The sequence below is a fragment of the Amblyomma mixtum genome, chromosome 3, assembly GCF_055824585.1.
Source record: "Amblyomma mixtum isolate Tamu chromosome 3, ASM5582458v1, whole genome shotgun sequence".
Taxonomy (NCBI): Eukaryota; Metazoa; Arthropoda; class Arachnida; order Ixodida; family Ixodidae; genus Amblyomma; species Amblyomma mixtum.
The window spans coordinates 204,150,919-204,164,557 of NC_143014.1; the positions used below are offsets into that span (position 1 = coordinate 204,150,919).

A 13,639-nucleotide genomic window follows, 5' to 3' on the forward strand; every position below is an offset into this window, starting at 1 on the left:
GATTCCGGAACTCGCCCAATTTCCTACTCTGTTTTATTTATTTATCTGGCCTGACTAGAAGGGTTAATTAGGCTAATTGGGTAATTAAGCAATTAACTAAACTCAGTCCCACTTACTTGGAGCATCACTATACGATCCCTTTAATTGGTTGCATGGTTACTAGCCAAAGTACAATTGGTCCCGTTTGAAATTCGCGCACTGTGACGTCACGACCGTTTCGACCAATTGAAAAGCGTGACATTTCTGTCGACAACTCCTGCTTACAACGATGAGGCATTAAAGGCTTCCGCCTCAAAATTTTGCATCAGGCTATTTTTCGGAAGTGGTGCATGCTCGTGGCGCCCGTCATGAGCCTGCAGGAACATTTTTCGAGAACTCTGGCTATAATTAAAGACCAAATTTTACAGTTCCTTGCGACTATACAGTGCGTATGCTCCAAGCGTTCGGAGCATATGCTCCCATTCTCCAAGCCCTTCACCCCAGAGAAGCCGATAACAAGGCCAGGGGAAAACTTTGCACATTGGAAACCGGTGGGTACCCGGTGGCACTGGGAATCAAACCCCTCACCTCCCGCATACGAGGCGGATGCTTAAACCACTGGGCCACCACTACGTTCAAAAGATAATCTGAATCCTCCTTTATCACCCTGAAGAAGCACAAAAAAAAAACACTTCATCCGATTGGGGCAGACGCTGTGCCCACACATTGTCCACCGGACTCACGGATGATCCAAGCTTCCAAGCACCAGCTGACTCAGCTGTCCACCTTATATCGTTTACTGCGAAAAGCTGTTTTAGGGTGTTCAACTTTGATGGACTTCGTTGATCCGTGAACAGCCGCCCAGCTGCAACTAAGTACGAGCTATCCTCACGCGCCCGTGGCTGCTTCGTATTTCTTGCGGGTCAGAGGGAAGGTCGTGCGGAGCCCAAGCTGCTAATAGAGACGAAACGTCCTAATCGATCCATGGCAATCTCTATATAAGCTCTTTGCATAAAAGCAAACCACCGGCATGAGAGCAGAAAGTGATCAAGTTATTCAGTTTCACCACATGACTCACAAATATTTGACAAAGAAAACCACGACCGGCATAAATAAGGATTTAATTGTGGTATTCTGCAGCGCAAGATGGTCGTAACACCTCGCATTGCCGCGAACGGCTCAAGAGGACACTCCGAGAGAATGCTGAAAATCCGCTGTAGCAAGGAGAGTCGCATGACTCAAGGAGTGCAGCTGCAGGAAACGTTGAAATCGGGCAAGTGTCAAATGCACAGTATTTGTAATAAACAGAACCACATGTCTGCAGAGGGCAGGCTTTGCTAAAAAATTAGCCATCGCGTTAGTAGCAATGCTGCAGTGTACAGGTACCTCGTGAAAATGCACTTGTCAGAATCTATAATGACCTGAGAAATGTTGCAAGCAATCTTTAGTAAGGCCAACTAAAAACTCGCTAGAAACTTGCCAACCCATATAGGCAAATAATCAGTGGCCCGAAATGAATAACTCTAGTCAAGAGCAGTGGAATAAATGCCAATAGCCGCCTTTTGGTTCTGCTGGGAGGCATCGGTGAAAACTTCATTATGGGTAGACAAATTGTCCAGATGCTCCTCTATATACAAGCCCATTTAACACAATGGCAGACAGTATGTGCATTTATTGGGAAGGTGTGCTGCCAAAGTGGAGTGCAGCATCACTCCGCAGGTTGTGAACCTGTACTAAATAACTGGTTGTGACAAATTTTCGACAGCAGAAAATTTGTGAACACAATCTGAGAGAGCTTAAGCCTAGGAGAAATAATGCCGGTGAACAGAGCCGAATTCGCGGTAAATATGGGGATGGCCAATCCAGCAAGAGGCTCTAAAGCTCTTAAAAAATTTGGCACAGTTAAAAGCTGAAGCTATGAACTTAAGTTAGGTATCCGCGTCTCCAAGAGCAGCACAGAATTTTTGGTAGTCCAAGGCAAAGGCGCAGAGGTCGTCTCTTCAAAAGAAATCAAAGTTGAAGCTTGCATCCTGGACAACCAGATAAGAGAATGCAGTCAAATTGAAATAGCGGCCTCACGTAGTATTTATAAAGAGCAGGGTGTCACGAAGCATGCCAAATTTGTAGCTAAAACCTTAGTGTGTGCATAATGGTGATTCATGACTGACTGCGCAAATATACTTTTCAGTTGGTATTGGTATTAGAACAGCAAAAAAGATGCAGGACGTTTCAGGGACACAGAATGAGGCAGAAAACCAATAACCGGTAGAGTGTTTAGAAGCTAGCTGCATCAGTCGTTTGACAAAAGTTAACAGGATGCGGGTTCGCGGGAAAAAAAAATCATTTCTGTGCGGTCGTACAAAGAAGGTCAATGCAAAGCATTGAAACTCGAAAGAACAAGCGTGCTTCATTCTCTGGATGAATATCAGCTCACTGACTAGCCGGGCAAAGCAGATCTTTTTTTTTTTTTTGCGAAAAACCATTCCGCGAACTTACTGCGTCCATCCCTCTGTTCCCGTATGAGTATTACGCGGCCAGTAGCCCCGTTTGCTGATAGGGACAGCCAGGTCCAGCAACACCTGGGATGCAGAGTTTTCTCACGAAATTTTGGGCTGTGTATGCAATTTACGGCAGACATCATCTCAGATGTTTAAGTTCAAAGTTCTGGTGGTTGGAAAACAGCCTTACTGCGCAAAACAGCGAGAAAAGTTCTGAGACAGAATGCTTGAAAATACTGGCAATGTTGTTTTATGGCTAGCATTTGAAAATTGCAGTAATATTAAAATTTGTTATTTTGTTCTGTAGTTAAAACTTTAACATGAAAATATTTCGACACAGCATAAGCGCAATGTTTAGTTTTAGCGTTAAATCAATGTTTACCACGAAACAGCTGTCAACTTTTAACATTAATTTAATGTCCCAATGCAGCATGTAACGTTATTGCAAGTTACACAATTTCTGAACATATTATTCTAATGTTCGCTGCTATCTGGGATGACGCTTGCCAAGGCACAAGGATGCCCTCAGAGGTCACTGTAAGGCCACTCCAGTAGCGCTAAGCGTTTCCGGCGTACCCCTGAGAAAAATAAAGACAATAGTTTTATCGAACGACCTCGAAGGCATGCAGGCGCGGCCGCATGCGCGTCCCGCTGAACGGCCCTCGCCAAGCGACATACGCGACGCGACGAGCAGAGGCAGAAAGTTCGAGTAAAATCTGGAAACTCCCGGGGAGACGCAGCTTCAGGCGGACTACAGCGATAGTTCTCTCTCCCAGCAGCCTCAGCGGCGCCGTCGGGTATCGAGAAGTTTCGCTCAATAGCTCTTCCTTTCTCTGTGGGGAGTCGAACCCTACCACTCCCGGGATGGCGACGCATTGAAAGTGAATGTTAGCATGTAGAAATTTGCGAGTACATGTTTGTGCGCGCGTGACTAACAGATGCGCGCCTATAAAACCGTGTGCTGTGTGTATTAGTTTTCGGTCACGCTTCGTCGAGCGAAATAGATGAACCCCGGACCAACTTAGGGGAAGTCGTTAAGCGTGAGCTGTGCGCTAAGAGAGCTATTATAGCCGAGTGGTAACCGTCTGTTCACTTGGTGTGCACTTGTTGACAGTGCTTTGGTCGACGTTTTGCGCAAAGTTGAGTTTCTTTGCTCTGCAAACTCTGTCCGTAGCCTATAATCAAGAAGAGGATATTTGCTGCGCTGTACAGCGCTAAATTACCTGAACCTCAAAGTAAGGAAAAGGAAAGAAGAACCTGTAACTTTACTCATGCTGTTGCCTCAATTTCATCAACATACTACTACTAGAACGTCGTCTAAAGCTCACTTTTATTAGCATGTTTTAGCGGCATAGATACTCAAAGGACACATTTTCATTGGAGCTAGGCAAGGAACAGATTTGTGTTAAAATTTCTTTAGTGACTAGAACTCGAATTGGATGGCCCTAGACCAATAAACTGAAGAGAGAAAGAGCTGTATCACTCAGTCATAATTCTGAGGAGTAGGTCCACAGCACGTCTGTGTGCTCGGGACAGTAGAATGTAAAACGAATTCAAAGACAAGCCTCAGAAGAAGTATAAAACTCTTGTATGTTATATTGCTTCTGTACACCATACATTCTTGTGCAAAGCCTCTACATGTGAATCCAGTTTACATTCGACAGATGAAGAAAATGCAGAACCACAACTCCACATGCTTGTAGGTCCGTTACATCACACTTTCTCAGTGACTGACGCTCTCAAGAATGCAAACGCGCACAGACACACACAGAAACAACGGAGAATGTGCAAAGAAAATGAACACTTGAGTCGTATTCTTCAGACACGTCTTACAGCAAAGCAACACATTCATTTCTTCATGCAGTTGTGGCAGTGACATGTTTTGATGATGGGATGTCTATAACAGACACAAATGAGATTCAGGGCTACATTTACCATGCAGCATTAGCAACGCACTAACTAATCTCAGTTTGTGTTTCTTGACTATAAGCCTGTGTACCAAGATAATGAGCTGACAAAATTAAAAACACTAGTGAGGCAGCATTCTTTACGCATCTTGCCGCCACAAACCCTAGCACCTACAAGTGGCGAGCACGGTTGCCGACAGCGGCACAACTAGTAGCAGCAACAATCACTGACTGATGTCACTGGTGCTCTAAGAGGACATCTAATGGTGCAGTGTTGCACAAAACACAAAAACAGTTCAGATATAAACACGTTTAAAAATTTGATGACCCTCTTTTTGTGCGTCTTAAAGCAATAGGTTGACAACGTTTTAGCAACAATTTTCAATGTACAGAAAGATTTGCTTATACTGTGTTTGAAGAAGGCTACCTTCATATGTCAAAGATTTGGGTTCTCCAGAAGATATTGTTTCAGCATTCTATGATGGCTGTGAGTCACCGCACATTACCACTCACTTTCTTCACACAAATGATGGCTTCCACTCCCAACAACAATGATATGATGAAGTGTGTTGCATGATATAAGCTTGCAATGAGTGTGCCGTCTGTGTCAAACATTAACTATTTTCAAAACCATGTTGTTCACAGATGACAGTCACAAAATATAGGGAAAAAACACCATACACCAACAAACATTCCTCTGTACACCGCATGGTCTCTGCACAAGTGCAAACATAAAATACTAGAGTGTGCAAATATTTCAATGCTCCCGTACAATGAAGGGCTGTCGTGCAAATATGTCGCCATTTATTAAAATAGTCCCTTCAGTTTCGACGAGTGGGGATAGCTAAACATTAAAAGTTATCCAAAGCCCGAAGAAAACGTCCTGGGCAGCAAGCACAAGGCCACTTTCAGCACTCACGTCCACCACTACTTTTCATCGCACTTTGTCATATTTTTCATACGTTCATTGTAAAAGGTCTCAATTAATAGGGTGATTTTCACAGTTTTTTACAATTAAATTATGACATTTAAAGGGGCTGGGTTTTTGTAGTGCTACCATTTAATCACAAGTAAAACTCTAGCCAATGTATGTACAGGTGAATACTCGTTCTGAAAAAGCAGAGAACTGCTTGTATTTTAATTATAATTCAAGTTATGACTCCCTCCTAAAAAATGATGCACCAGCTTAGATAGCCCCGAACCCAGTGGTTCAGAGAGTGACAGGTAGTGGATATGCTGGTGCAAGCCAGAGTAGAGTCAATGAAATTTATATTAGGTCTATAAGACCAAAATGCACTTTTTTCCTCCCACAGAAAAAAAATGACACTCCTGGATTACGAACACAATGTTCTCTTTATGGCACAGGAGGACTTTAAACTGAAAAAATAGCAGCTATAAAGTCTACAACAATTTCACTGAACATATAAAGGAAGTATTTCTACCGCTAGTAAAGAAGAAATATTTTCCTCATGTTCCAGCTGCACCACTCCATCAATACAAAAGCCTTTGTCGAAATAAACTCCTTGAATTCAAAGGCGCTTTTCCGGATAGCAAGCCATGTTTGATGTGGGTTTTTCTGCAATGCACTCAGCATTCATTGCAAACGACGACTGGACATATTTGCACTCTCTTGCTTTATAAAGTAACTGATTTACGTGAAAAATATAATAGATTATTCATTAAAAAAAGTCACCGGACCAGAAACAACAACAAAAATATTAATTTCACTACAAGGCACAGTAATTGCACAGACTTCTTTAGAATTCCCAAGTGCATGCAGTACGAACTGCGATGATTTGGGCTAACAATGTTACTCCTAAGTGACCTTTACCAACCATAAGCTGCCAGCTTTTCCCATACCTTCCAGCTGCACTTACTTACCATATGCTCATTAGCAACCATAGCTTGAACTATTGCAAAACCAGAGGAGTAATTGTGACAAAAATTGGCCCCAATGGGGCAGCATTAAAACTTCTCCCTCTTTTTGCACGATATTAAAGTTTTGCTAGGTCTTTTGGATGATATCTTCGAACGGCGCACGCCACCTAGGTGTGCAAGAAAAATCTGAACAGCCTGCATCTATTTCTCATTGTGGAACAATGCAAGAATGGAAAGAAAGTCAGCTTTACAAAACTTTGCTTCCAAAACGAATTACGTTTGCACTTGGGACTATTCACAGCATAGCCACATATTTTTCACAGCTCTTAGTAAACAACTTTGAGGACAATGAACAACCTGGCAGTGGTACTTTAATCAAGCAATTTTAAGTTAAATCCTGCTGCAATGTTGCAGAATCTCATTCTGATATGTATTTTTCTACAATCTGCATTAGTGTGTGCCTTTTTCACAAGTTAAGTCGTTATCAGGAATTTGGGACAACACCTAGCTAGCATCGCTAAGCCTTGTGGCCTAAGCCACTTCAATGGGAGAGGCCCTGTTTTCTGATATAACTAATCATACAGATAATGGACTACGCTTTTCCACAGGATTTAGATTTTAAGTGATCTGCGCACATTAAAAGCAGTAACGTTTCGACGCCTTTCCCAACATTTCTTTCAATGCCATTCAAAGTTTAAGCAACAGGCGTCTATGGAAATTAAAATTTAGATCCTTCTCGGTGACAGAAAACAATTTTTGAAGAATCTACTGCTCCAGCCTCTTTTTGCCAGCAGCTTTAAATAGAAGAAGGACTGGGCTTCGTGCTGAGTCTATTGAAAAAACTTAAAATTGAACAAAACTGACATTTTCACAACACAACCCACCTTGCATTTTAGAAGTATATAAGACAATGCATCCACAAGCACATATACATCGCAGTGCAGCCAAGTGTTCTAACACAACACAGCACAGAGCGAGGTTCTCAAATCGAAGCCTTGCTACTGTCACATATTATTTTGCAAAAAATACAGCCAGTAGTGTCTTGCTATGTGCCATGTGGTGGCAAAACAAGTGAACTAGACCACTGTTCCAAATTCCTGGTAACAAGCACAATCAACAGAGATTCGAGCCACTTTAGCAGTGCCTTAAATTTACAAGGTCTTGTATGTCTGCTGGGCAATCTGTTGTATGAAACCAGCACTTTTACTTTATAATTGCACTTGAAATTATTGTAAGCAATCCAAATTATATTAAGGTATATTGTTTCAATGAGCAACACTGCAGGCAAAAAATCTGTAAAATAATTGAGCTGGACATGAGAAACCAAGTCCTGCTGCAGCAATTAAAAGGGGTGCCAGGATGAGTGAAGTATCGACCATACTATTTCAACTTGCGCTACACGGCTGCATGTGTATTCTTTCGACCTTGACTGCACCATAGCAGCAGATTTACAGCAGACTTACAGGTCAAATTTAATAAACTGATTCGTGGAATGCACCCTGAACCTAAGCCTAATTATTTGACGCTGCAACACTGCATTATGGTGTCACAAATTTCCAACAATATATATGCAACACTGTGCACTGCCTGCTTGGAATGAGCAAAAAAAAATGTGCTCATGATTACTGGCTTTGCAAGCAGTTAGAGCCACATGAATGAGCAAACTTGCATATCGACGCCTAGTGGCAAAACCAATGTACACAGCGACAAAAAATTTACTGACCACCCATGTTGTTTCTTTTATATATAACATGTTCCAGCTTCTGCTGTTAGCCCATAGAAAATTCTGATTCTCTTATTCTTTTTGGCCACATGGGATCGTGATGTTGACCTGGCCAACCACTCATTATGAAACCTTGTACCATGCTGATCCAGCATACTTGTTACACTTTTCTCGATGGTGGTTGCTCTGAGGACCTAAAGTGCTATCCCCCTTCTATGGCGCACTTTGTGCGACTTTTTTGAAAACCAGCGCATCATCACAAAGCAGTCAATTATCACCAGTACATCGTCCATGTTTTTTCAGAAACGCAGGGCTTTCCAATGGATATTTATCATAGTCATGATATGCAAGCATCCACAAGCCTTAAGAATGCAGCATACAACGTCGAGCATGCGTAAAAACAAGAACTGAGAAGTCCTAATGGTGCTGCAATAATCTCTTCATGTTCCATCAAGACTTTTAAGTTTCTTTTTAAGTAGCACGTTTTTTCTACTTTAATTAAAACCAGGGTGAAAATGAGTACAGTGATGCTTATTTTTCATCACAAACATTATCGCACAACTGATTTTCATGAAGATTAATAAATCGTGAGAATTTTTAAGGGATGACCAACATACATTATTAATCACATTCTTGCAAAACTTTGTCCATGGCTACAGTGTGTATGACAAGGAAAAACTTACGCTAACTCCAGCAAGATGAACAATTTTATCTGTGAGTACACTTTTCCAAAAACAAAACATAACAGTTTTTATGCACCAATTATGCATATCTTCAACATGAGATGGCACTGCTTTTTCCTTTCAACTTTAAGGATAACTTATTTCACAACCAGTCAACTTGTGACTCGTGAACATCGCAGCAACCTTCACTGAAGATATTACACACACAAACTACAAGCAAAGCCAGAAGAATGGCTAAATAATGAGCCTAAAAGCAGTACAGTCTTTCTGACACTGAAAGTGCACTAAAACGTCGATACCTCAATGGTCAATTGGCCTTGAGGATCATATAAAACACGCCCATAACTGCGAGCGTCATCTACCGCACCTGGCCAAACCACACCAACCTAAGTTCAGAAAAGCTCGTGATAACACATTAAACATGCACTGAGTCCAAGACATAAAAGTGCTACCATCACTCACATAACTCGCACACATTGCAAAGGATTCACACACAAAACATCAGCAGTTCCAATGAGAGCAAAGTTCCTGGCCGAGGAGAACTGCCACCACTAGCAGCAGAGTCCAACTCAGGGCAGGAATGCCAGCAGCGCTGAAGTATGGGCAGTATGGGCACTGGTAGGAACCACACACTTCACAGATACTTAGCACATAGAGGTCATAGTTTTCCCATATCTTCTCCTTGTAGTTCTCTGCAAACAGATATTGCCAACAGTCAGATAAGGTGCAGACGCGATGCACTTCGCTCCCCCTATACAAAACAGTTTCTAATGTTCCAACAGTTCCAATCTGTTAGTCACTACAACTCAAAGTCGTAGTTTACTGGAGAGGTGAGTGCATTGATTGAAGGAGCAATGCTTATAATTAAGGCCTCTAGTTCTACGGGATACCGCAATTCCTCGAAAAATCGTGGATTTATGCGCTTTTCGCGGAATTATATGTTAACAGGCATATTCTTTTTTGTTTCATAGTATTGTCGCTATGGACATCAGAAGGAAAGATAGGACAATAAGATAATGGCTAATTTTGCTTATTTACATTAATATAATGCAAGGGGGGAGTTCGAGGCCTCAGGGTAATTTTAAAAGAAATATTATTACAGCCGCCGCGGTGGCTCAGTGGCTATGGTGCTCGGCTGCTGACCCAAAAGACGCGGGTTCGATCCCGGCCGCGGCGGCTAGAATTTCTTTGGAGGAGAAATTCTAGAGGCCCGTGTACTGTGCGATGTCAGTGCACGTTAAAGAACCCCAGGTGGTCGAAATTTCCGGAGCCCTTCACTCTCTCATAGCCTTAGTCTCTCATAGCCTTAGTCGCTTTGGGACGTTAAACCCCACAAAACCAAACCAAATATTATTACAGTTATAACGTATATCTCAAACTGTTCAGGCCAACCATAGCCGAGGGGCTCCCAGGAAAATTCAGACGGCATGCTAAATCACGGAAGCAACGGATACGTCATCGTTATTTAAGAGGCAACGCTTCAGATGCGCGCGGCAAGGTCGAGCGCAGTAAAGTCTCCAATCGCTCTTGCATGCAGCCTTCCACGCAGCAGTCGCCGTCACAGCTATGCCGCCGCTAATAGGTGTTTTGAGCTGCCCAGTCCTGAGCCTGTAAGCCCTTTGCTTTCCCTACTCAACTTTTTATGTGCCTTCACTTTCTAAACGAGCCGTACTGCATTCTTCCCACATCCAGCCACCTTCTACTTTGCACTTGTGTGCCGCACACTGTTTCCCAAGGTTTATGAAAAACTGGCTTCTCCTAACCGTTCTCAAGGGAGGTGGCGAAGGCCACTTTGGGTTCATTGAAGTGCTCGGAGAACAATCAAAACCAATTCACAATATATTCATACCCTTGTACCGAATATAACACGAGATGCAGTTTGAAGCAGTATTAGATGTCTCCCGCGGAATACTGCAGATTCTTCGTTCTCAATTCGCAGAATTTCGAATTTTCGGCCAGCAGCCTTGCTTATTCCCACAATTATGTCTAAAACAGCATAGCAGTAAAATACATCGCGAATAAAAAATGCTGCATTGCGGCCTTAAAGGAGCACGGTCGGAATGCACCATAGTGTGCGCATCTGAAATTCTGGCGGCAATTGACACCCATGCCCGAAAGGGACACTTGCATAAAGAGGCATTCCCATAGTCCAGGTCGAAAAATAACACATGCTGCAGGACACACGCAGCAGTTACAACGCAGCCTCCCGAACAAAAATGCAAGGTTGACTAGCTCTGAAAACCCATGGTCACAACAGCACTGCAGCTATTATAGTATCACTGCTTCAAGGAAGTATTGGGGTTTGCTGTCACGACTACGTCAGCGTTTTCCATCCGCCCTATGTACCATCACATGGAGTGCGTGAGATTCATCTCGACCAAAGCGAGCCGCCAGAGAAGCTTTATTTACCTCAAACATCAGCCGAATCTATCAAATAAAAATTTGGCACGAATATCAGGTGAAGTTACTGTGGGATTTCCGTCACTATACACCCAGAATAAAGCATTGAGGAGCGTAGAAAGTTGGGCTAGTTGGTTGGTAGTACTATTGTGAGACGTTCCAGCGGCTAAAAAGACAGGGACGAAGCTAGACGAGACAGGACGAACGCCGGACTTCAACTGAGGTTTATTTCACAAACAGCGATAATACACAAAAAGGGGCGCCCCCTTTTGTATATTATCGCTGTTTGTGAAATAAACCTCAGTTGAAGTCCGGCGTTCGTCCTGTCTCGTCTACCTTCGTCCCTGTCTTTTTAGCCGCTGGAACGTCTCACAATAGCATTGAGGAGCTTGATTTTGAACCGTACCGGAGTTCCCGCTATTTCTAGCGAAATGCCCAGCGCACAGTGCCTTTCGAGCGAGCCCACACAAAGGGCTTCAAGCGGTTGCTGTAAGCGATGGCAGAGTAGAGTGTGCCAAATTGAAGGTCAGGTTGCGTCCGGCGGAGGCGACGCGCGACAGGTAATGAGACAATGCGGGTGCGACACCAAGATCTGCAACTGTTCGATATGGCACGCCTATCATATTTTCATTGTAGATAACTGCGCTAGCGTGCAGCTGCTGGCGCTAGCTTGTTAAGATCGCTTTTACGATTGTGGCTAATCGGGAAGCGGATGCACAGTGCGTTCACTCTTACTTCCCTATTTAATAGTAGAGTGCAGGTAATTTGGTCCCGTAACGCCATCACACTTTGAGCTTTCAAGATAACACAAAAGGACGAAATGTTCAGGCGTATTATGTGATAATGCTCGGCCTTTTACTGCGACTCAAGTCGCAGCCTCATGAACTAGATCCTAGGACATTTTTTTGAACATTTTCGACCCTTCGACATTTAAGGCAGTTAGCGAATCGCACAAAGTTTCCGTTGCTCGTTCTTTCACTCACTGCCATAAAACCAAAATGCCTCGGCGGACATCTGCTACCAATTTACAAAGTCCCAAGCTCACCAGGGGAGTTGTACTCATACACCTTGGCTTTCAGGTACCGCGTTGAGTTGGCAACGGGATACCACCGCTGTATGAGGAAGTTGACGCAGGTCCATTCGCTTGTAAGCTGCAACAGCCCAGATTGGTGCAATGGGTAACGTGCATCGTTTGCGTGACACAACACAAAGAGGAGGGGCCTTTCTTATACTTGCAAGCGCATGCACCACTGCTACGCGAGGCACAAGATATTCAGTTGAACCTCGTAGTAACAAAGTCGCACAGACCCCGCAATCTCTTCGTTATAGCCGTAGCTTCACTTCAACCGTAGGTGACTTTGGCCGCAACTCTTGCATGTAAACAGACTGGCCTGCGTGCCACTGCGTAGACCTAGCGTTCAGTATGCCGCCGATGTGTGTTCAGGGAGCCTTCAACAAGCGCACTGGGTTCACCCGACTGAATATATGCATCAACTTAATATATGCAAACCTCGTCAACCTGCGCTCGTTTTTTCCGCTGCCTACAGTGTCTTCAGCGCCTAGAAAACGGGTCTTAGGGTCGTAGATGACCGGGAGGGACCTATTCAGGATATTTAGCCCCGTTTCCTAGGCGCTGAAGCCGATATGGGCTGCTGTGAAAAGCGGGCACGCGGCCGCGATGTCGACGCGAGTACCCCTTTTTATTGGCTTCCCCGCATGACGCACGAGCACGTTGGCCACAGCACTTCACTGTATGAGAGCATTGTCTTGTGCAAAGGGGTACGCCACACAGAGTGGTAACTAAAAACCGTTTGAAAAGGGCTCTCAAGTTCTTAGAACACTATGCATCTCAGCTGGTTTCTAGTTTCTTTCAAACCGCGGGCGACAGCATCAATGATTTCTTCATTGTTTCCGATAACTGCAGACAACGTGCTCGAAGCTACGTCAAAGTTCTTCACTGTCTGACATTTCTTTGCACCCGATGCAACTGCATTGATTACGGCCATCTTGTGGTAATCGTAAATTTTCTCGTTCTTTCGTTTTCCACCGCTTTCACTAATCTTCGCCAAGTGAAACCAGCGAAACGTTGATACCGTCAAGAGCACCAAACAGACTACCAAGCGGTCAAATCATGCGACCATGCTGCGAAAACGAAAACTGTACTGCACACAGCACCCGAGAAGCACATCTCGATCACAGGGGGTTTTGTGCAGCAAGAAGGTCGCAGAACGGAGAACTTCAATGATCTCGGCAACTTTCGCAGCGGTCGGTGCGTACCGCTCTGCGCGATATCGCTCAGCGGGCCGCAACTATCGCTACGAAGCCACCGCAACTAATCGCCCAGATAGCGCATCATGCGGGCCCCGTTAAAGGCAAGGAAAGTTTCCGAACGTTTTGTGCAGTGCTCGACACAACAGATTATGCGTGGTAATTTCAGTTCACCGCATCGAATGGGCACGGTAATGTTGAGCACCGTTACAAATCCACACACTTAGGGCGAACTGGCTAGTGAAGCTCGCTTAGGGCTTGCTATATCCCTTAGTGGGAAAATTTCGCAGCGTAAAAACGCGA

The 13,639-nt window shown here is 44.0% G+C and overlaps 1 protein-coding gene across 1 annotated transcript in view; it reads right to left on the bottom strand.

Annotated features, from left to right (window-relative positions):
- Positions 1 to 4,043: 4,043 nt before the first annotated feature.
- Positions 4,044 to 13,639, bottom strand: part of LOC149353365 (CD109 antigen-like) — a 122,104-nt gene continuing 112,508 nt past the window's right edge. Inside the window, exons 31-32 of the mRNA XM_089582504.1 lie at positions 12,114 to 12,219; positions 4,044 to 9,360 (exon numbers count right to left, since the gene is read on the bottom strand). Coding sequence (XP_089438630.1) covers positions 9,170 to 9,360; positions 12,114 to 12,219 — 297 coding nt within the window. The 3' untranslated portion in view covers positions 4,044 to 9,169. The remainder of the gene's footprint in view (positions 9,361 to 12,113; positions 12,220 to 13,639) is intronic.